A 22,498-nucleotide genomic window follows, 5' to 3' on the forward strand; every position below is an offset into this window, starting at 1 on the left:
TCAATACATTAAATAGATATTCTTATAAAAAAGAAAAAGGAGAAGCGTATCTATAATTTTTTATATTCTACAAAGTAATTAACTACTCGTATAAATAGAGAGTTATATTTATTAAAATAGTTAAATTATGTAAAATTAGTTAAAAATGATATAACCAAATATAGACGAGAATATTTTTAAATATACTTTTGATGTAAGTTTAATCCACTAAGAGATAAATTCATGTAGATTTAAAAAAAAAATATTTAATTTCTATACAATACTCAAAAAATAATTTATAAATATTAAGAAACTAAAAGTTACTAAAAATTTTTTTATTATTCGCAATATGTACATAGTTCACATGTCTATAATTTTAGAAAATGTTGGAGAAATCTCATAACTCACACTACAATTATTTATCTCATTTATTCCCTTTAGTTTTTATTTAATATCAGAAAGTGAGTTATTCATTTGTATACCTATTATTTGAGAGACAAAACTATATATTTTTTTTCATTTTTATTGTCCAAGAGATACAATAAATGTTTGTTGAAACCATTTAAAAGTTTAATATTGGGAGGGGGACACAAGTAAAATATGAGTTTGACATATTGATATACAAGTTACAATGGTATGAAAAATATAAATGACATATGAGATTGAGACATTAATAAATATATTGAGTATTCAATTGAACATGAGTTATTGGTGAATGCGTCATAAATAAGTAGTTTATTTTGGAGAAAATTGTAGCGCCCGGACCGAGGAGAAAAAAAAAAAAAAACCACGTCGGCAGCCACGTCAGCAGGCCCGGTCAGCAGTCCCGGCCAACCGGGACCTGCCACGTGGCAAAACAACGTCGTTCCAAAAAGGGCCACGTTGGCAATCCGCGTGGGCGCGATCGGACGGCCCAGATTTAAATGCACGGACGGCCCAGATTTAAACGCACGGACGGCCCAGATTTAATCAAAAACGGACGGCCCAGATTAAAACAAAATGGACGGGTGAGATCAAAAGGCAAGGGGTTATAAATAGAACCCCACACCAGACCACAAACCCTAGCCGCCTGCCACTCGCCGGAGAAGACGAACCAGAAGCCGGCCGCCGCCACCCGCCGCCGCACCGGAGGAACTTCCGACCGCCGATCGAGGTAAATTTCGTACCCCCGACTCGTTTTTCCACGCTGATTCCTCCTGTGACCAAATCGGAGCCAAAATCCCGGCCAAACGGCCGGAATGCAAGGCCGAAGCCCAGCGGCGCCGCCGCGCCCTTCTCGGTTTTTGCCTCCGATGAGGCCCTTCCCGGCCTCCGTTTAATGCAATTTTTATATCACAGTGATCACCACTCTTTTCTCTACAGGTTGACTGGAGCCGAATCACCAAAACACGAACCTCGCCGGAGAGCCGCCGCACCCGAGAGCGCCGCCGCCGGTAAGCTCCGTTTTTCCGTGATTTTTTGGCCCCCCGAGGGCCCTAGGATTGTTTTCTCGCATGGACCGATGCGAGTGTGGCCGAATTCGGCTAGAAACGGCCGAAAACAGCCAACCCGAGGCGAATCGCCGCCGCCAGCGGCGGCGTCGTCGCCGGAGCACGGCGGAGCCACCGTGCCGGAGTTGCGATTTGGGCCGAAAGGGGCCCTGGGCCTAATTTGGGATTTTTTTTTGGAACACATGCAGGTACCAGTAGTGCGTTTCAGTTCCCCAAGGAAAATTCAGGAAAAATTAGGGACAGCCTGCAAGCGCACTGTGGAGCCGTGTTCGGACCCCGAAACGAGTAAGGACCCCTCACCTTATTTTCTATCACGGTTTTAAAGTTCAATAAATGATAAAACGATATTTCATGAATCAACGAATGTGTGAAATTGCTTAGGGTCGCTAATGGAGCCCGAGTCTAGTATGTTTGTCGGTTAATTGTTATTTGGGCTGTTTTACAGTTTTAAACGTAGCATGAGGTTCGATGTTTTCATTTTATAGTTTCGTGTGCATGTTTTACTGTTTTATTGATTATGGATTAAATGACCGGAATATTGATGCTGTATGTTGTCTGTTTAGCATAAGTTATCGTTTTGCTTGCTTGTATGTGGATTAATGATGCTGATTGAGGAAAAAGAGAACGAACAATTATGTAAATGGATAATGGAATAATGTGATCAGCCTGACTAGATATCCTGAGAGATGGTGGACGGACCGGGTCCGTAGGGGACCCTACCGGGATTGTGGTCTCCCATACCGGACGGGGTATGGAGATCTTATGTGTTTTGGCGCCCATACCGGACGGGGTTTGGGGACGGCCCGTTTCACCCTCATACCGGACGGGGTAATGAGGTCTATGGTTTGGCGCCCATACCGGACGGGGTATGGGGACGGCTCTGGAATTTGATTTCAAGTATTACAGATTTACGGGTAGCGGGACCCCCTATGGATCCCCATGGATACTAGTGGGTTGGTGAATTAGGAAAATATGTTGTGTAACGATTGAATTACGAAAAGTGTGATAGGTATTATGTTATACAGTTCATATATATGTTTCCATGATGATAATGATGTTATTGCTTTCGTACATTGTTTTATGAATTTCACCGAGGTAAGTAAATGGTAAAGGTTTTATTTATCGATAAAAGGATTTGTTGTAAATTATGCTCCATTGGTCGTTTTGTGTTTTCTACCCACCTTTACCTCCGTGATGGTGAGATATCGTGATGTCTTTACTGGGCTAGTGTAACTCATTCCTTATTTAATCATTTCAGATCAAGAGGACATCGTTCCCGAGCCGATTCCGCAGGAGGACGACGAAGGGGACGCTTAAAGACTCCATAGTCACATTCGTAGTTTTTACTTTCAAGTTTCTCCTTTAGGTAGTTTAATCTTTTATATCTTGTGAGCACGTTTCGGTTTCAGTGTAAGGGATGTTATTCAAATTTTGACCTCGCTTCCGCATTTGATATTTTTGAATATAAAATTCCATTTTAAATTTCCGGGGCTGCTACAGTTGGTATCAGAGCCGCATTTTCTCGGACCCATCCCTTACACTAATGTGCTTTAAAGAAATACTCACCGATATATTGTTACTCAATCATTCCTTGTGAATGCAGGTACACAGGAATGAGGAGAGGAATGCTCCTACTAAACCGAGCGGTCCCAGATAATTCAATTCGGGAGGATTTAGATAGACTATTCGAGATGGTGGAGGCTCTCGCAGCTGCCCAGCGAAGACAATAGGAGAGAAGGGAGTTACCGGGACCTCCTCCACTAGCGCAGGTCGAGCCCCCGCTACAGCAGGCTGATCCCGAGCCACCCCGGCAGGAGCCTGTCCCTCCACGATACCACCCGGCACCACAGCCGCGGTACGATCCGGTACCACAGCCACAGTACCAACAGGTGCCGCCACAGCACATTCCAGTGCCCCCACCCTATCAGCAGGCGCCACCACAGGGTCCCCCAGTCCACCCTCAGCCGACCCCAGTCCCTCTACCTCGGGACCCCGCTCCCTCCTTGATCGACCCCAGCTTCATAGAGAGGTACAAGAGACTGAACCCTTCTACTTTTTCAGGGGGATCCTCGTTCGAAGAGGCCCAATACTGGCTGGCAGAGACTGAGAGAGCTTTTGAGACCTTGGGAGTTGTTCCCGACCAGAGGGCTGCCATTGCCTCCTACATGCTGGTAGGGGAAGCAGTACGCTGGTGGGAGCTCAAGCGGGCCACCCTACCTGTACCAGTTACTTGGGAGCAGTTCCTAGCGGCCTTCCATGCGGAGTATCTCCCTAAACACATCCAACATTTAAAGGAAATGGAATTTGCTCAATTGGTCCAAGGTAATATGACAGTGTCGGAGTATGCCCGCAAGTTCCTGGAGCTGGGCCGACATGCCCCGGAGACATTGTTGGATGAGGGCCGAAAGGCCAAGAAATTCCAGTGGGGCCTCCGCCCGGCGATCAGACAGCACTTATTGGTGATGGAGCTCGAGACATATTCGGCAGTCCTGGCAATGGCGCAGATCATAGAAAGGAGCTTCGACACCCGCCCTCAGCTAGCGGGAAGTTCTCGACCCTCAGCCCCGCTCCGCAGGCCAGCGCCTACCATGCCTGTCCAACCCAGTAAGAGGCCCAGGCCTGCCATTCAGGCCCCTCCTCAGGCTATGGGGGCAGCATGTGGGAAGATCTGCCAGTACTGCGGCGGGGATCATGGGGACCGACCCTGCTACCGCCTCAACAACACCTGTCGCATATGCGGCAGTGCCCAGCACTATGCGAAGGAGTGCCCTAGGAACCAGAATCAAGGGAGGCCTCCAATCCAGGGCAGAGTTTACAACCTTACCCAGAAGGATGCCGACGCAGACCCGGACGTGGTACATGGTATGTATATTATCTCTGGCCACATTGCTCATATTTTGTTTGATACTGGTGCATCACATTCTTTTATTTCACATGTTCTTGCTTCCAAAATTTGTGTATCACCTGATAGACTTGATTCATTATTGTTTGCATCTACCGCTGGTGGGGAGACATTACTAGGAGAGGTTGTCTACAGGGCATGTGTCGTGGAGATAGCAGATAGGAAATTGAGGGTAGACCTGATAGGGTTAGACACATGAGATTTTGATGTAATCCTAGGAATGGATTGGCTAGCGGCGTATCACGCCACCATATGCTGCTTTAATAAAAAGATTGCATTTAATCCTCCCAACGAGGAGCCATTTACAAGTTAATAAAATTATTCGGTACTGATTTTCTCCAATGACAAATTCTTTTCTTCTTAATGCCCAGTGCCTTGATATTGTATTTTCCCTAACTAGGTAAACCCAAGAAAGAAGTTTGTATCCAAGAGATTCCAGTAGTCCGAGACTTTCCAAACGTATTTCCCGATGAACTGCCCGGTCTACCAGGGAACAGAGAGGTCGAGTTCACCATAGACTTACAGCCAGGAACCCAGCCCATCTCGGTAGCTCCTTATCGAATGAGCCGTATCGAGATGGAAGAGCTAAGGAAACAAATCACTGAGCTACAAAAACAGGGGCTTCATTAGACACAGCATTTCCCCATGGGGTGTCGGGGTTACTTTTACAAAGAAATGGGATGGAACGTTGAGACTGTGCATTGATTATAGAAGGATAAACAAGGTAACAATTAAGAACAAATACCCTCTTCCCCGGATTGATGACCTTTTCGATCAGTTGCAGGGTGCACAGGTCTTTTCTAAAATAGATCTATGATCAGGTTACTATTAGGTAAAAGTGAGAGCAGAAGACATCCCCAAGACGACATTCCGAACCAGGTACGGACACTATGAGTTCCTGGTTATGCCGTTTGGGCTAACCAACGCCCCGGCCATCTTTATGGATCTAATGAACAGAATCTTCAGAGAATTCTTGGACCAATTTATCATCGTGTTCATCGATGATATCTTAGTTTACTCAAAAAGTAGGGAAGAGCATGCTCATCATCTTGCCCAAGTCCTACAGGTACTCAGAGAAGAGAAGTTGTATGCGAAGTTGAGCAAGTGTGGATTTTGGCTCGAACAAACCGCCTTCCTAGGACATGTTATATCGAAGGAAGGGGTGTCGGTGAACCCCGAAAAGGTTGAAGCGGTACTTGGTTGGGAAAGGCTGACAACAGTTAAGGAAATTCGCAGTTTCCTAGGGATGGCAGGTTATTATCGCCGGTTTGTCGAAGGGTTCTCTAGTCTAGCAGCTCCTCTAACCCGACTCACAAAGAAGAATGCAAGGTTTGAATGGAATGAGAACTGCGAGAAGAGTTTTTCAGAGTTGAAGAAGCGACTGACTACTGCACCAGTGCTGGCTCTACCGAGTGGATCAGGAAGGTACACAGTTTATAGTGATGCCTCCTATCTGGGCCTGGGTTGTGTCCTAATGCAGCATGAAAAAGTTATAGCATATGGATCTAGACAGCTAAAGAATCATGAGAAGAACTATCCTACCCATGACTTAGAGCTTGCTGCCATCATACACGCCTTGAAAACCTGGCGCCATTATTTGTATGGAGAGACCTTTCAGATCTACACCGATCATAAAAGTTTGAAGCATATCTTCACCCAGAAGGATCTCAACATGCGTCAGAGAAGGTGGATGGAACTCCTCAAGGACTATGATTGTGACATTCTATACCATCCAGGTAAGGGCAACGTGGTGGCCGATGCCCTCAGCAGGAAAAGTGCAGGCACCCTAGCCCATCTGATGGTTTCAGAATGTAGGTCCATTGGGGCTACACAGCAGGTTCGCCTGCGAGACCTGAAGAGAGTCACATGTTTGGGCCACCTAGCAGTCCAACCCGAATTAATCCAAAGAATAAAGGAAGCTCAGTCAGTTGACCCCGCCCTAGTAACCCGCAAGAAGAGTGCAGAACAGGGAGTGAGCTCAGAATTTCAGATCTCCGCCGACGGATTGATTCGTTTCAGGGACAGAGTGTGTGTCCCAGACGACAGTGAGTTAAGAAGAGACATCATGACAGAGTCCCATAGTTCAAGGTTCGCCATGCATCCAGGAAGTACGAAAATGTACCAAACTATGCGATCTCGGTTCTGGTGGAATGGGATGAAGAGAGATATAGCCGACTTTGTATCTAAATGCTTGGTATGTCAGCAGGTCAAAGCAGAACATCAACGCCCGGGCGGGTTACTTCAGCCTTTACCGATTCCAGAGTGGAAGTGGGAACATATCACCATGGACTTCGTATCGGGACTACCCAAGGCACGATCGGGACATGATGCTATATGGGTAATTGTTGACCGACTCACTAAGTCTTCCCACTTCCTGGCCATCAGAATGACTGATCCCTTGGACAAGTTGGCAAGAATGTATATCCGGGAGGTAATCAGACTACATGGAATTCCAGTAACAGTGGTATCCGACAGGGATCCCAGATTCACTTCTCGGTTTTGGAATAGTTTCCAGCAAGCTATGGGAACAAAGCTGTCTCTTAGTACTGCTTTCCACCCCCAAACCGATGGACAATCAGATAGGACAATTCGTACGCTGGAGGATATGCTCCGAGCTTGTGTCCTTGACTCCGGGGGCCATTGGGACGACCACCTACCCCTGATAGAGTTTGCTTACAACAACAACTACCAAGCAAGCATCGGCATGGCCCCATACGAGGCGCTATACGGGCGTCCGTGCAGGTCGCCGATCTGTTGGGAGGAAATGGGCGATAGAAGATTGTTTGGCCCGGATTTGGTAGAAGAAACCACGTCCAAGATAGTTAAGATCAAGAAGAATATTCAGACAGCTCAGAGTAGGCAGAAGAGTTATGCCGATACCCGGAGAAGAGACCTGGCCTTTGAGAAAGGCGACCGGGTGTTTCTTAAAGTCACCCCCTTCAAGGGAATTAGCAGGTTCAGCAGGAGGGGAAAATTAAACCCCAGATATATTGGACCCTTTGAAATCTTAGACAAGATTGGTACCACTGCCTACAGACTTGCACTGCCTTCTGAGCTCTCCCGGGTTCATAATGTGTTTCATGTATCTATGCTACGTAAGTACAATCCGGACCCTTCTCATGTCTTGGCTCACGAACCGCTTCCACTCCGAGAGGACTTGTCTTATGAAGAAGTACCGGTCAGTATCACGGACCGAGAAAGCAGAATACTCCGCAACCGGGAAATATCATTTGTAAAAGTCATGTGGCAGAACCACACGCCCAAGGAGGCGACTTGGGAACTGGAATCAGAATTTAGGGCCCAATATCCCCATCTGTTTGATCAAGAGTAATGAGGCAAATTTGGGGACCAAATTTCTTTATGGGGGGGAGAATTGTAGCGCCCGGACCGAGGAGGAAAAAAAAAAAAAAAAACCACGTCAGCAGGCCCGGCCAATTGGGACCTGCCACGTGGCAAAACCACGTCGTTCCAAAAAGGGCCACGTTGGCGATCCGCGTGGGTGCGATCGGACGGCCCAGATCAAACGTGCGATCGGACGGCCCAGATTTAAACGCACGGACGGCCCAGATTTAATCAAAAACGGACGGTCCAGATTAAAACAAAATGGACGGGTGAGATCAAAAGGCAAGGAGTTATAAATAGAACCCCCACACCAGACCACAAACCCTAGCCGCCTGCCACTCGCCGGAGAAGACGAACCAGAAGCCGGCCGCCGCCACCCGCCGCCGCACCGGAGGAACTTCCGACCGCCGATCGAGGTAAATTTCTTAATTTCAAAAAGAAAAAACTCTATGCTTTCTCTTGGGCTCAAAACTCATAATCTCTTTGTGCTTTATCTTACTATCTACTCTTAAATGATGGATTATTGAGATAATATTTAATTTTTTTTTTGAGCTTTTAGATACTGTTCATATATTTATTTGTTGGACAAACTTTATTTAAAAATTTCGTTGAGTTTTTACATACTATCATTTATTTATTTGTTGGACAAACTTTATGATACTCTACAGCTAAATTTTGATTCAATCATTAGTAAAATATATTTTTCTCCTTCTAAGATTTAACATAAAAGTTTTCTTTCTCTTATGTATATTAAAGTTTGAAAAGGTATTTATTTTGGAAGAATGCTTGTGAGCAAAATTTTTGATAATCAAATATTCATTGAGTTAAATATTGAAAACTCTTTTTTTATCTTATTAAGTTTTATTTTATACTTCTCATCTATGTAGTAAAAAAATATAAAATTTTCATTATGTACAATTAGATATTCAAATGAGTTTTATAAATAATGAAAATATGTAAAGAAGTCTCATTGTAAATCCTTCGTAATAAATAATTTGATCTTCAAATATAAGTTTTATTCAAATAACGAAATTAATCTGAAAACAAACCATGAACGTTATACTCCTAATCTAATGATGCTTTATAAGGTATAAATATTATGTCTCTTATTCATTATTGATTGTATATTTATGAGCTTAATCTTATAAAAAAAATTTATATTATTTTAAATCTTATTATTGTTATCTTTCTTTTTTTCCCAATTCTCATTTGATAATGCTTTTTTATGATATTTAAACAAAGATATTCAATGAGATAAAGAAAAGACAAAGCAAATATATGCACTATTGACCACTTGGTATATATGAATTTTTGATAACTCTTACCATAGTTTTCATCAATATGAATTTGTTTATGATTCGATGATTACCACTTATTGGTAATTTACACTTATATTATCGTAAATTTTTTTAATAAATATATTAATAGTCTTTTTTAATATAGTATTTTTTTAAAGATATAAATTAATTAAAATATTTTAAAATATTTTTTAAAGATAGTTTGAGATTGATTATGGTTAATTAGCATGAAAAATTAATTATAAGATGAAACGTATAATTTTAATAAAATAATAGGATAATTTATACCTTAAAATTAAAGAAAAATAATTATACAATAAAAATTAAATTGAAAATTATATTAAATTCAAAGCCACATAAAACTTAAAATTCCATAAATTTAAAATTTTTAGGAAATATAAGTCAATTCTTTATTTACCAAATTGTTGTGAGAGGGAAGAAAACAAGTTCAGCATGAAATATTTAGTATTATATTCATTTAATTGCTTATAAATTATTTTCACATGGCAGTTGGGAAGGAAAACCCGCCAAATTTCATCGTCTATACGTGAAATGGTCTGCACTGCACTAAACCCAAAACTGATACCTAATTGCAGATCTGTTCCTCCTCCTCCTCCGTTTGTCATTAAATCCAAAAGTTCCGAGTTCTCTTAGTTCTCCAACTTCCAAGCGAAGATTGATCAGATTGGAAACCTTAGATCTGTGACTTATCCAATTAATTGGGTTTCAAGTTAGAGGTCGTTTTTAATCAAGAAGAGGTACTGATTTGTTGAAAAAAAAATCCAATGTTTCGATTTTACAATTTCTTGAATCCGATACCATAAAACCAGTGTAGAAGATGAGGCCTACCTACTTTTTCGGAGAAAAGTGAAAAGAGAACGAAAGTAAGTAGGAAAAAGAACGCTGGACTTGAATTCTTGTTGAAGGCTAGGGTTTCAATGGCGATAATCGGTGACGCACTGCGGCAAGCGTTTATGCCCAAGCACGAATATGAGAGCCTGCGAGAGGAAGATAAAGCTTGGGTTAAGCTGCAAAGACCGGTCGTGTTGGGGATTATGTCTATCATTTGCCTTGTGATTATTGTGTGTACGATTGTGAGCTTGAAAATCGTGTTTCCTAGCGATAGTTTGAAGAGGCCATTTTGCAGTGATAGGAGGATGCGACCACTGCCGATTAACGCTAAAGGAGGCGATTCAGATCTGTTTCCGGGGGCATTTTATTTGACGGATCAAGAAACGGTCGATTACTACTGGATGGTTGTGTTTGTCCCATCTATGATTATCTTCTTCGCATCACTTCCTTATCTTTTAGCAGGTGAGGATTCTTTCGTCTTTACCTTTTTCTTCAGCGAGTTAATCTCTTATTGTATGGTTGAGTAGAAAGTAGTCAAGTGGCAAATGAGAATCTTGGATCTTATGTCGTGTTTTATTTGGCTTAAAGTTGATTGATCTCTCCTTGGAATATGCAAATGAACTTTTTCCCCCTAGGGACTGGTAGCTGAAGTTCACAGTCAATGCACTGGAAGTTTGTTATCTTTAAGCTTTTTGTAAAGATAGCTGAAATGGAAATGGATATCTGTATTTATCATTGTTCTTGATCTTGTTTGAGAATTACTATTTGTAAGTCTAGAGTGGTACTTAGTGATATTTTCGTCCTGAAGGAATATATTGTGGTAACAGGGTTAGGATTTTTATTAGCTTAAGATTAACAAAAAGAACACCAGGCATGCCACTTCTAGAAACCAAGAACACAAGATTATCTTTAAATTGATAGTGCAATAAAATGCTTGGCTTTCAGCTCAGTTGTGCCAAAGATCTTATAGTAGTTGAACTTGTAGCAAGTATATCTCTGAAGTTGATCTGTCAGGGATGATGTTGAATTGTTGATGGCATTAGAGGTACATAAGCAAGTGCAGTTCTACCATGTGTATATGTTATGTTGAATTAACCCTTTCGTTTATGAGTCTAAAAGTACTTATTTCTTTCTTAGATTAATTTTTCTACTGATGTTGCTTCCTTTGATTCTCATCTTTTATTAGGTCTTTGATGAAGCGCATCCTACTCAATGGAATTATTATAGCACATATTGTATGTAGTCTTCTGTGTTTTTTCTTTATGTTTGTTTGATTGCCTCATTATTTCTGTTCCTAATGCAGGAATTACTGTTGCTTATACTGCTCCTACTAGACATGGATGTTTAAAGGTGGTGGAAAATAATTACTGTGCGTCAAAAAGAGGTTTGCTCTTATTCTAAACTTCACCTTTTCCATATTTGGGTTTGAACTGTCAGTTGCTATCAGCATTACACAAGACCTTGTCAAACACTATTGTTATGGTTTATATTGATAATCCAAAGTGATGGTTATATGTGTGAGTCTGAGATCTACTATATCACCTCTGTCTTGTCTTACATCCCACAAGCTCAATTGCAAGAGTGTCAATGTTAACATTGTTGAATCTGAGATAATGCTTCTTGCTGGAATTGTCACCTTTCGACTTGCTGAGGTGTTAGGAAATGACCAAATGTTCATGAAAGAAGCTTTTCTATGTTTAGTTTTGAAGGGGTTATTGGGTTTTTCCAGATATGGAAAATTAGTGATTCAGGACAAATTAGGGATAGTTTGCCTATTTGAAGATTAGGGTCAAAGAATAGGCAGTAAAGGTAGGATTTCATTGATACCTCTCCTAAGAATTTGGAGTTTTGTGGGTTCTTCTGTGGAGAAGTAAGTAGTTATCACACTTAGAATCCCTTAAGCATGAAGAATTAAAATTAGCGAGCTTGAATTGTCAAAGGGTTAAAAAAGACAACATAGAAACAGTATAGAAGATTTTGCTGAATTGTTCATCCTCATTAGCAACAAAAAGGCATAGGCACACAAATAGAAACAAGTATGAACCCTGCAGGCAAGACAAAATCAATCAATTGACAAGCTGTTGCCTTGGTTCATCCTTCTACTAAACATATATGGATCCCTCATTAGGTGAAACAAATGGATCAATTCATGCATCTCTATATCTTCTTTTGTTTTGTTTTTTTTTTTTGAAATAAATCTCTATATCTTCTTTTGTGGTTATGGTTAGTGAGGGTCCATCATGTTCTTTAGAGTCTCCAGAGGTCATAGGCACGGTAATCCCTTACCCTTTTTACTATTTATAGTTGTTATGGAAGCTCTCAACAAAATGTTGTTAAGGTCAAAAAAGCTTGAGATGTTTAAGGGATTAAAGGTGCGAGATGGTGACCATAGAGAGGAGGTGAGTCATTTATTCTTTATTGATGATACTTTAGTATTCTATGAACCGGATGAGACATCCTACATAATTGTAGATGCATTTTGCTGAGTTTCCAAGTGTTTTTTGGCTTTGAATTGGTGATATTGGTTGATGGGAGGGATCCTATTAGGTTGGCTAGGATTTTGGGGTGTAGGAGTGTGGAACTATGGATCAAACATCTGGGGTTTTAGGGGATAAATATAAAGATGCAGCAGCTTGAGATCTTGTGGTAAAGAGGTTTGAGAAGAGGTTGATCAAATGGAACAGAAACTTTTTATCTAAAGAGTGAATACTCGCACTTGTTAAGAGCACAATGATCAATATGTCATTTATTATATGTTCCTATTGATAGTCTTGAGACTGTGGCCAAGAGAGTGAAAATAGTTCAATGTAGATTCCCATGGGGAGACATGGAAAATAGAAGAAAGTATCATCTTGTGGTCGTGGTTGAGGTTAAAAAGCCCGTGCATCAAGGTTGTTTGGGTCTGAGATATTTGGTGGAGATTAATATTGCTCTTCTGGAGAAAATGACTTTGGAGATTTATGAATGAAAATGGTAGTATCTTGTAGAGGGTGATTGAGACGAAGATTGGGACTATGGTTTCTAGACCCCATGGGAAGGGGTTGAGAAAAAAATATGCATGGGCAAGAGTAACTTCTAGGATTGCATCAGTTGCTATTATGACACTGGGGATAGGATCAACTTATGCATGATGCCTGGTTGAAGGGTGGGATACTTAGAGAAAAGTTCACATGGATCTATGCTATTACTTGGCACAAGAGTATCTCAATTTATGAGTCTTACAGTGGCAATGGAGGGGAAGGAGAATGGAATATAGAGGTTTTGAGAAATCTCAATGATTGGGAAATTAGAGAATATGAGACTCTTCTCCTGGGCCTTATTAGAGTTAGAATTAATGGGAGTAGAGATCAACCAGTTTGGAGACTCAATGCTACAGGGACTTTTTTGGTCAGATCTTTTTAAATTATTTGATTAAAGGAGAAGCCATGGTACCAACTTTCCCTTTCGGTGAATCTGGAAGGTTAATGCTCCACTTGGAATGACTTTTCTTTTACTTTGGAGGCTGGTAGAGGTTGTATTCTAACTCTTGACAGACTGATCAGGAGGAGGAGGATTTTAGTGAATGGGTACTTATGCAAAAGAAAGGTAGAGTCGTGTAATCATGTCCTTTTGATGTCCTTCTGTATAGAAATTTTGGATCCTTGCTTGTAGACTCTTGGATATCAATTGAGTGATAACTGGTTTGGTGAGGGAAGAAATTTGAGTATTGAAGGGCATCAGTGAAGTAAAGAAGTATGTTAGTCTCATTCCCCTTGCTACCTTTTGGGCGGTGCCAAAAGAAAGAAACAAGATAGCTTTTGAAGGCATGGAATATGATTTTGATAGGGTAAAAGATTGATGGTTTCAAACTCTATGTCTTTTAATTATAGTTCATGTATCTATTCGTTTGAGGATTTTGGAAACCTTATAGATATTTTGATTGATATGTAAATATCTTTGTACATGGGTTTGCACCTCTTTAGTGCGTGTGAATGAATCATAACGTACTGTTTTTATTTGAAAAAGAGGGTAATCCTTTTTAGTCTTGTGAGGATCCTGGAGACTGTAGATATTTTGCTTGACATGTAAATTGTATACAACTTGCACCTCCATAGTGCTTGTGAATAGTGATATTTTTCTTTTAAAAAAGTATAGCTGCTATAAATCCTCTTCTATCATTATATTGTCTTGAAAGAAATTATAAGTTAAGGTCCCTAATTTGGATCTTGTTAGGGGTCTGTTACTGATAAATCAGTTACTAGAGAGGACTAACTTGATCTCCGTTTGCTACCTATTTTACAATCAATTGTTATTGGCTCATTAAAGAGATTCCAATGACCTCCAAGAGGTTGAAAGAATAAAACTTTATGAAAATATTATTCATTGACGACATTGTTACAGTTGCAAGAGACTAAGACAATTTACTCTCACCAAACTCTGAATCGATTCTAAAGAGTAGCAGGATCTGGTAAATTCAAAACATAACACCTGTCATGGAACAATAGCATTAAAACAAACCCAACTGCCAATGGGCAAGTGGCAGTAAAATAAGACAGCACACATCAAACCACATACAATAAACAAACAAACAGTAGGAAACACTTCTCTCCTACTTAATCCTCTTCTTGCTGTGAGTTTCTCATAGTAAATCTAGTGAAAGGAAACTATTTTGTTGCAGAATCCAGGCCCATTGACTTTATTAAATCTAAAATCTAATTACACTTCGAATCTTTTGAACAATAAATAAATCATAAAGTCATACAATTACAACAAAAACCAGAATTTACAGAAATGCAATTTGTAATTTATTTAAGGAAACTAAGCTAACGAGGATCATCCATATCGATTGGCTTAAGAACTTGTTTGCTAAATCTGGCCTAGTTTTAGTCATCTCACTTCTCTTGTGAGTTAAGTTAGGTCTCTTTATAAAAGAGAACCACATAACTTGCAAAGTCAACCCTTGCCTTAGGGTGAAGTGTAGCACCCATATTCATTTTCATTTTCATGTTCAATTAACTAGTATTCAACCTGATGCGCATACACACAACATACACGCACATAAAAAGCACACAAAACAAACACACATTTAAGAACGCATACATACACATATATTCTAACTTAGTGTTCTAACATGCAGGTGGGGTTCGTTGTCTATCCATTCTAAATGTTGTTTTTGCTGTCATCTTCGGTCTTCTTGCCTTGTTCCTTGGTTCCAGCCTTTTGACTCTGGGGAGCAGCTGCTCTGTGGCCCTGTTTTGGTGCTATGAGATTTCTTCTTGGGGACTGGTGATTCTATATGCGGGAACTGCCTTTTTCCTCAGAAGAAAAGCAGCTATAATTCTTGATGAGGGAGAACATGGGGGTCGGAGTTATGGTTTGGAAATGTTAGAGGCATTACCTAAGGAAATCACACCAGATATGGAAAGGCGCGTGAACGAAGGATTTAAAGCATGGATGGGCTCATCCCTTCTGTCATCAGATGAAGAGGATGAACCTGAAAGTTATCAGGAAGTGCCTCAACTAACTCCCACTCTTTCTAACAGGCAGAGGACATGACTGCTTCCATGAAGAACCCAGGTTGATATGCTTTGATAGTTATATACACGATTCCAATCTTGGCAGTGAATGCACTCAATTTTGGATCACTAGAGCCCAGCATAGTGGCAGTTCAAATATAACATGAAGGACTGCTAAATGACAGAGATAGAGACAGTGCTTGTTGATTGTGCTGCCTGCAGTGTCTGTCTGTCTTTCAGGGTCTTGATAGCTTGTGAATAATTAACTAGATTGTCACTTGTGGTGTACGCACAAAATGAAGAGAGAGAAGCATTTGGTGTCTCTAGGAGCTGTTGCCTTGTGAAAATTAATTGATGCAAAATCTGATATAACTATCCTTGATTGAACTGAGGGGATCTAACTGTACCAGTTTGCTATTATGTTTGTGTTGATCCTTACTGAAGGGCTTGAACCCAAGCAACAGGTACCTTGTGCAAGAGGTAATTGAGAAGTGTGCAAGTTTGCTTGGGAGATTAAAAAACAAAATACTACTCTTTTTTAACATAAAAACGTTGAAACATTCATTTAGTTAGAAATTTAATAGAAGACTATGTACTCAGTGCTAGCTACGGTTTGCATCACTGTTTACATTTTCTTTTGGTGTTGTGCAGATGTAAAATAAACACTGGGTAGTAGAAAAATAAAGAACACAGGATTACGTACTTCACAAAATAAACAACTTAAACGGAGAGGATGATAAAAAATTTTAGTTAAGAAAATCTCTCTCTCTCTCTCTCTCTCTATATATATATATATATATATGTATGTATTCCTGTAGGGAGCCTGACATCATTACTGGGTAAATACATTGTTAATTTATTGCTTAATATAATAACAAGATTTGTCAAATAGCAAAGTTACTATGATATAATGCATAGTACATATTGGTATTTTTATGTGTTTTATTCTATAAGAACACCTACCTTAATTCTTCTAAATATATTTTTACCCAAAATATGGTATAAAACTATCACATTTTATTCTGAGTAACTTAAAAAGATTGAATCCATTATTTTAACAAATTTATTCGTCTCAATTGTTATTGGAATTTGAATAATACATTTTTTTTGTTCTTGAATTTTTCAAGTTCAATAAATATGTATTGTTCCTACCGTGTCCACAAAGTCAACATTGTTGGCGAGGATCTAAACTATATTTTAAGAGGATATGTCTCATTATCATGATTATATTTTTTATTGCATGGTTTCATATATTTATATTGTAAATGAATTCCGACATAAATATTTACATGAAAATAGCAAAAATAATAAAACATCCAAATTTATTTGAGAATAGAAAAAAATAAAATAAAATATTATTTTTTAATAAAATAGTACTGAATTGGGCTTTTGTGACGTTTAGGACCCAAACTCAAATAGAGAGCCCCCAGCCCTCGCACCGTTTCTTTCTTGCTTCTGCAAACCCTAGTTCAGTTTCTATCCTTCCTCTTACACTGTCCCCTCCTCAACTCGTCTCCTTCCCTCAAACCCCCTAATCTCGATCACTCCGGTCCCTTTAATTCAAGTAGCAAAACACTGCATCTCAAAACTTTGACCATCTTAGCCTATCGGGATAGTGAGAGAGGAGGAGAGCAAAGCCATGGCGGGGAATTACGACTACGATGAGGTACCGGTAAACTACGAGGAGTCTCGGAGGGGACCGGGGCAGGAGCTTGGTTACGACCCGAACTTTGTGCCCGACTCGGTGAAATCATTCGTTGTGCATCTGTATCGACACATAAGGGAGAAGAACGTTTACGAGATCCACCAGATGTACGAGAACTCTTTCCAGACCCTCTCTGATAGGCTCTTTAAGGACACACCTTGGCCCTCTGTTGACGCTGTTGCTCATTATGTCGATAATGACCACGTCTTCTGCCTCCTCTACCGGGAAATGTGGTTTCGCCATCTCTATGCTAGGTTGTCTCCTACACTGAAGCAGAGGATCGATTCTTGGGATAATTATTGCAGTCTATTCCAGGTGGATTTCTTCTTAAGCTGAATGAGTAGAGGTGTTTTGTTCTCCAGTTGACATGGGCGTTAATGGGTTTTTCTTTTTTTGGTTCAAAATTTTTGGGATTTTAGGTGGTATTGCATGGAGTGGTGAATATGCAATTGCCGAACCAATGGTTGTGGGACATGGTGGATGAGTTTGTTTACCAGTTCCAGAGCTTTTGTCAATACAGGGCCAAAATGAAGAACAAAACCGAGCAGGAGATTGCTCTCTTGAGGCAGTATGACCAGGTATTTTATCTTTATCCTTGGGAGAAAAGATTATGGGTTATTACTATCGTTTAAAGTACTCTTAGACAATTGCATCATGAAAGATGATAAATTCGAACTATATTCTAAGTGATACTGGAAGAAAACATCTTAAATTATATCCGAATTGATGGGATTGGAAAGAAGTACTTTGGTTCTTATTTTCACAAAACAATTTAATATCATCAAGTAACTTCACATAACTAGGAGTTCCAAATTAATTCTATACCCTATGTTAGCATTTGGTTTCTCTATTTTGTTGCTGGGAAGTCTATTAACTAGAAACTCTGCAAGCAATGCCATTTTTGAACAAAGGATCCCCATCTTTCAGCATGTTGTTTATACTATCAAATGATATCAGATGGATATATAGCTTGTGTTGATTACATCTCATTTCTGCACAGATATGACATATGATAGGTGCAGATAGGAAAACCAGAATTTAAAGAAGTTCGAGAATTAATAAATGGGATGAGTATTGTTGCAATCTATTTGTTATTGCAATGGAAATATTATGGAAAAAATAACTAGAGGATTGAAAATTTGAATAATATATCATAAAATAACATTTAAATGGATAATGGGAAAAACCAGCCACTCTTAGTAGAGTGGTATATTACTTCCCTCCCTCACCATGAGGAGGGTGGGGATTCAGGTTTGCCTTATGGCTATATGTCAACGTAGATGGACTTGAAGCCAAAAAAAAAAAAAAAGGAAACCAACCTCTAGGATCTTACTATGGCTGCATCTACTGGTACCTGGTAGAGTCTTTATTTAGCTACAGAAGGTTACATATGTTCCCCTCATGAATAGGTCCTGTAGTTATGGTGATTGTTGTATGACAGGCTTGGAGTGTGTATGGGGTGCTCAACTACTTGCAAGCACTTGTGGAGAAGTCAGTGATAATTCAGATTCTGGAACAGGAAAAGGAAGGCCTCGAACAGTTCACAGCCACTGACGGCTATGATTATAGTGGTGGGAGTAATGTGTTGAAGGTGCTAGGATATTTCAGCATGGTTGGTTTGCTGCGTGTTCATTGTCTTTTGGGTGATCATCATACTGGTCTGAAATGCTTGCTGCCTATTGACATTAGCCAACAAGGTGTTTATACAAGTGTTATTGGAAGTCATATTACAACCATATATCACTATGGGTTTGCCAATCTAATGTTGCGGAGGTATATTGATATCCGGTTTATACACTTGCATATTTTGCATTTTCTTAGGTGCTGTCTTTACTTTTTTAGTGCCTTCTAAATATACTTAGGCCTTTTATGCTTAATTTGATATAAACAAAATTGACCTTATATGTCAAAGAAGGTTTGAACTTTGAAAGAGGATTGAACAGCATTGAATATAATGAGTTGTTTACTTTAAGATAGATGTAAAACATTAACTTCTTTTGTTGCTTGAACCTCAAAGAAGTTATAATCCTGAAAAACTCTTGAAATGGAATTTAAATTAATTTTAGAAAAGGATTGTAATGTTTGAATCTTTTAGACCATGTGGCTTTTAAATGACGAAGACTTTAGCTCCCATTTGGAGGGCATATCTTGATGTTAGTTGCTCCATGTTCTCACAGTTCATAAACTTAGTATATTATTAGCTACTTTCTAAAAACAGACTAAATGCCTGTAGGGTCCATAAACTAGCATCTGTCATAGGATCTACTATTGAGGTTTGTTCCTCTTTCATCTTTGCTTCACTATGAAACAGAAACCTTGAGGTGTTCAGTTGATGCAAAAGACTTTTATCTTTTTGTCCTTCTGACAAAGAATATTTATGAAATTAGAGGACATTTTTGGGAGTTGGTTGTGCTCAATAACTGATGGTGGATGGCTTATGAAATTTTTGAGTAGGTATGTGGATGCAATTCGCGAATTCAATAAGATTCTCTTGTACATTTATAAGACCAAGCAATACCACCAGAAATCTCCACAATATGAGCAGATATTGAAGAAGAATGAGCAGATGTATGCATTGCTGGCAATTTGTCTTTCACTCTGCCCACAAGTGAAACTTGTTGAGGAGACTGTGAACTCTCAGTTGCGTGAGAAGTATGGTGAAAAGATGATCAGAATGCAAAGATATGATGATGAGGCATTTGCGATCTATGATGAGCTCTTCTCATATGCATGTCCCAAATTCATCACACCATCAGCACCGAGTTTCGAGGAGCCGCTTGTAAACTACAACCAGGTATATGAGCTCTCCATGCAATGGCGTAGTGTAGCCTCTTAGCATGTTTCTACCTGGTCTTCTTTCAAGTTTCTGCTGTAGTTTATATGGGATTTATAAATCATTTTTCTTCGTATATTTTGTGATTCCTGCCTAGGAAGATTTTCTTCTCATCGTTTACAAAAGGTATATCTAGCTTTTTTGACTAGTATAGTTGATATATTCCTGTTGCAGGATGCCTATAGACTTCAGTTGAAGTTGTTCCTTTATGAAGTGAAGCAGCAGCAGTTATTATCAGGTGTTCGGACATTCCTGAAAGTGTATTCAACCATATCACTTGCAAAGCTTGCCAATTACATGGAAGTTGATGAACCCACTCTAAGGTTGTTCTTTAACATAGTTCTTTTCTTTAATTTGTTTACATTTGATTATCCGTGATTGTCCACTGAGCTTTTGCCATTACTTATTGCAGGACTATCTTGATGACATACAAGCACAAGACCCATGCTGTTGATTCTGATGGGAAGATAATCTCCAATGCAGATGTGGATTTCTACGTTGATGATGTTTGTTTCTTTCCCTCCATCTCTCTCCCCATCTTTCTTCCCTAGCGGTTGAATAGATAATGTTTTAAGGGTTCTTAGTTGTGACCTTCAGCTCCTATGAAGCTTATGGTGGCAGTGATGGTTTCAGTTGAGGTGGTCTTTTAAGGTGCTATTGTTCACCTTGGATAGGATAATTGGAAGCGGTTAACAAAATTGTTAACCAGCAACACCTTGGACAGGATAATTGGAAGTAGTTAACAAAAGTATTAACCAGCAGTTTGAGTGCTAGCTACTAATCAGCAATGTGAAACTCCTGTTGCAACTACTGTCACCACATTCACGTAGGGACACGGACACACACTAGGCATGTCTTTTACCTTGCAAATATATAATAAAAAACACTGTTTAGAGGACAACTGGCATCAGAACATAAATCAAAGTTCTGCAACTAATATGATATGGTGGAAATATGTATGGTGCATATGAAATCCAGTTGATTTTCCTGGAAAGACTTTCTGTCTGACAATGAAAGTGATCCTATATATTGTTACAGGACATGATTCATGTTGTGGAATCCAAACCAGTAAAACGATATGGTGATTACTTCTTGCGGCAAATTGTCAAGGTATGTTCATCTCGACTGATAAAGGTGCGAATAGTATTGATAAAAATTGTAGGGCAGCACGACGAGTGATTTAACTTTTTCATTTTCTGTTGTGTCACAGCTTGAGGGAGTGATAAATGATATGGACCGGATAAAGCTGGAGTGAGAATGGTTGTTATTTGTTGCTTGGATGGGAGTTGACATGTTTTATTTTCTTTAGTTTGTCCACAGCAATGCTTGGAATGAATTTTGTTTATTCATTTGGCATTTTACAGCCGTACTGTATTAGTGGAATAGGTAGGTCTCAAATGTAATATTCACCAATGCTAGTTTATCAACTTAATTTATAAGATTTCGAGAAGAGATTTTATGTTGGCACTGCATTCCCAAGTGTGCTTTGTGCTGATGGCATAATTTTTTTTTTTTTTTTTATCAACGAACCCAGCAGATGACGCGTATATTTGCATAAAAGAAGATCGTGATACTTGGAGTTCTGAATAAAGATTGCACGAACTGGTAGCCGTATATTGCAACTAAAACTTGATTATTGACGTCTAACCTTCGGCTATTGGGACATGATGAATAGCAGCAGCACGTTGGTTTTCTTATATGTAAAGTTGACGTTATAATATAAATAGATATATGTATGTATTTGGTTAGATGAGGGTGAGAATGATAAAATCTGCTTAATACATTTACTAATATGTGGTTGTTATATTGTTGATATTTGTGTTTCCATTGTAGTCTGACCCCTAATGTTTTATTTTGCATAACTCTCCCATGTTTCCCCTTGATAATAATAATAATGATCCTATTCCTCCATATAGGTTATGTGGTTTGGAAGATGTAGACAACTTACAAAGCCTATCTCTAGAATGATCCTTGACAAGATTAATCTGGTTTCTCTCTCTCTGTGCCATCAAGAACTTGACACTACCGAGATTCTCCATCTCAGGTTGGCTGGCTTTTTTACTTGTGAGGCAAGTGCAAAATTCATCTCTAAGCACAAGTGTTTCTTTTATGCAGATCCCATTTACCAATATATATATATATATATACACACACACACAGCCATTATTTTATTTGAGTAGAAATTAAAGTAAGAAGCTTGCATACACTATTTGAAATTTTTTTTTTTAAAAAAAGGTTGCATGCACGTCTCCTCTTTCGCATACTTATCCTCTTGACGGTGAAGATAACTTTTCCTCGACCATCTCAACATATTTACAAACCAAACTCCTCGACCTACGTGCCCTACCAAGTCAAAACAATCAATCACAACCGCTTTGCCTCGTCCCCACATTTTAAAAATTATAAATTACTTAACCATTAATAATTATTTTTATAATTATAATTATCCTAATTAATTCCAGTTAATTAAGGTAAATCAAATTATTTTAGTTAATTAAACTAATATATATTTTCAGACAAAATTGTATTATGATCCAAAAACCACGTAACCAAAAGGAAACGGCATTCCTCTTCTCTTCCCTTACTCCTCCCAACTATAAAA

General features: G+C 39.3%; 2 protein-coding genes across 5 annotated transcripts; both read left to right on the forward strand.

Annotated features, from left to right (window-relative positions):
• Positions 1-9,485: 9,485 nt before the first annotated feature.
• Positions 9,486-15,815, forward strand: LOC110812464 (uncharacterized). Its single transcript, XM_022039249.2, has 3 exons — positions 9,486-10,325; positions 11,167-11,247; positions 14,980-15,815. The coding sequence occupies exons 1-3, from the start codon at positions 9,950-9,952 to the stop codon at positions 15,396-15,398; spliced, it is 876 nt and encodes a 291-aa protein (XP_021894941.1). The 5' UTR covers positions 9,486-9,949; the 3' UTR covers positions 15,399-15,815.
• Positions 15,816-16,787: 972 nt separating this feature from the next.
• LOC110812424 (RNA polymerase I-associated factor PAF67) lies at positions 16,788-21,940 on the forward strand. 4 transcript variants are annotated; one of them, XR_015813683.1, is made up of 10 exons: positions 16,788-17,378; positions 17,483-17,641; positions 18,505-18,836; positions 19,518-19,857; positions 20,071-20,219; positions 20,309-20,402; positions 20,935-21,006; positions 21,107-21,282; positions 21,434-21,596; positions 21,813-21,940. XR_015813683.1 is itself a non-coding variant. In XM_088208480.1 (8 exons), exons 1-8 carry the CDS (start codon positions 16,998-17,000, stop codon positions 21,149-21,151), a joined length of 1,572 nt encoding a protein of 523 aa, XP_088064606.1. In that variant the 5' UTR covers positions 16,788-16,997; the 3' UTR covers positions 21,152-21,368. The 4 variants fall into 4 exon arrangements, 1 of the variants encoding a protein (XP_088064606.1); XR_015813684.1 differs by lacking the exon at positions 21,813-21,940 and having other exon boundaries at positions 21,431-21,723; XR_015813682.1 differs by lacking the exon at positions 21,813-21,940 and having other exon boundaries at positions 21,434-21,723.
• Positions 21,941-22,498: the final 558 nt, after the last annotated feature.

This window comes from Carica papaya, chromosome 7 (assembly GCF_054855325.1).
Source record: "Carica papaya isolate Zhongbai chromosome 7, ASM5485532v1, whole genome shotgun sequence".
In the NCBI taxonomy this organism is placed as follows: domain Eukaryota; kingdom Viridiplantae; phylum Streptophyta; class Magnoliopsida; order Brassicales; family Caricaceae; genus Carica; species Carica papaya.

Excerpts from the sequence above, each read along its gene's own strand:
- LOC110812464 (XM_022039249.2), top strand. The coding sequence starts at position 9,950 with ATGGCGATAATCGGTGACGCACTGCGGCAAGCGTTTATGCCCAAGCAC. Across the intron at positions 10,326-11,166 it reads ACTTCCTTATCTTTTAGCAG|GAATTACTGTTGCTTATACT; the intron begins GTGAGGATTCTT and ends TTCCTAATGCAG. Across the intron at positions 11,248-14,979 it reads TTACTGTGCGTCAAAAAGAG|GTGGGGTTCGTTGTCTATCC; the intron begins GTTTGCTCTTAT and ends TCTAACATGCAG.
- LOC110812424 (XM_088208480.1), top strand. The coding sequence starts at position 16,998 with ATGGCGGGGAATTACGACTACGATGAGGTACCGGTAAACTACGAGGAG. Across the intron at positions 18,837-19,517 it reads GCCAATCTAATGTTGCGGAG|GTATGTGGATGCAATTCGCG; the intron begins GTATATTGATAT and ends ATTTTTGAGTAG. Across the intron at positions 21,007-21,106 it reads TCTTGCGGCAAATTGTCAAG|CTTGAGGGAGTGATAAATGA; the intron begins GTATGTTCATCT and ends GTTGTGTCACAG.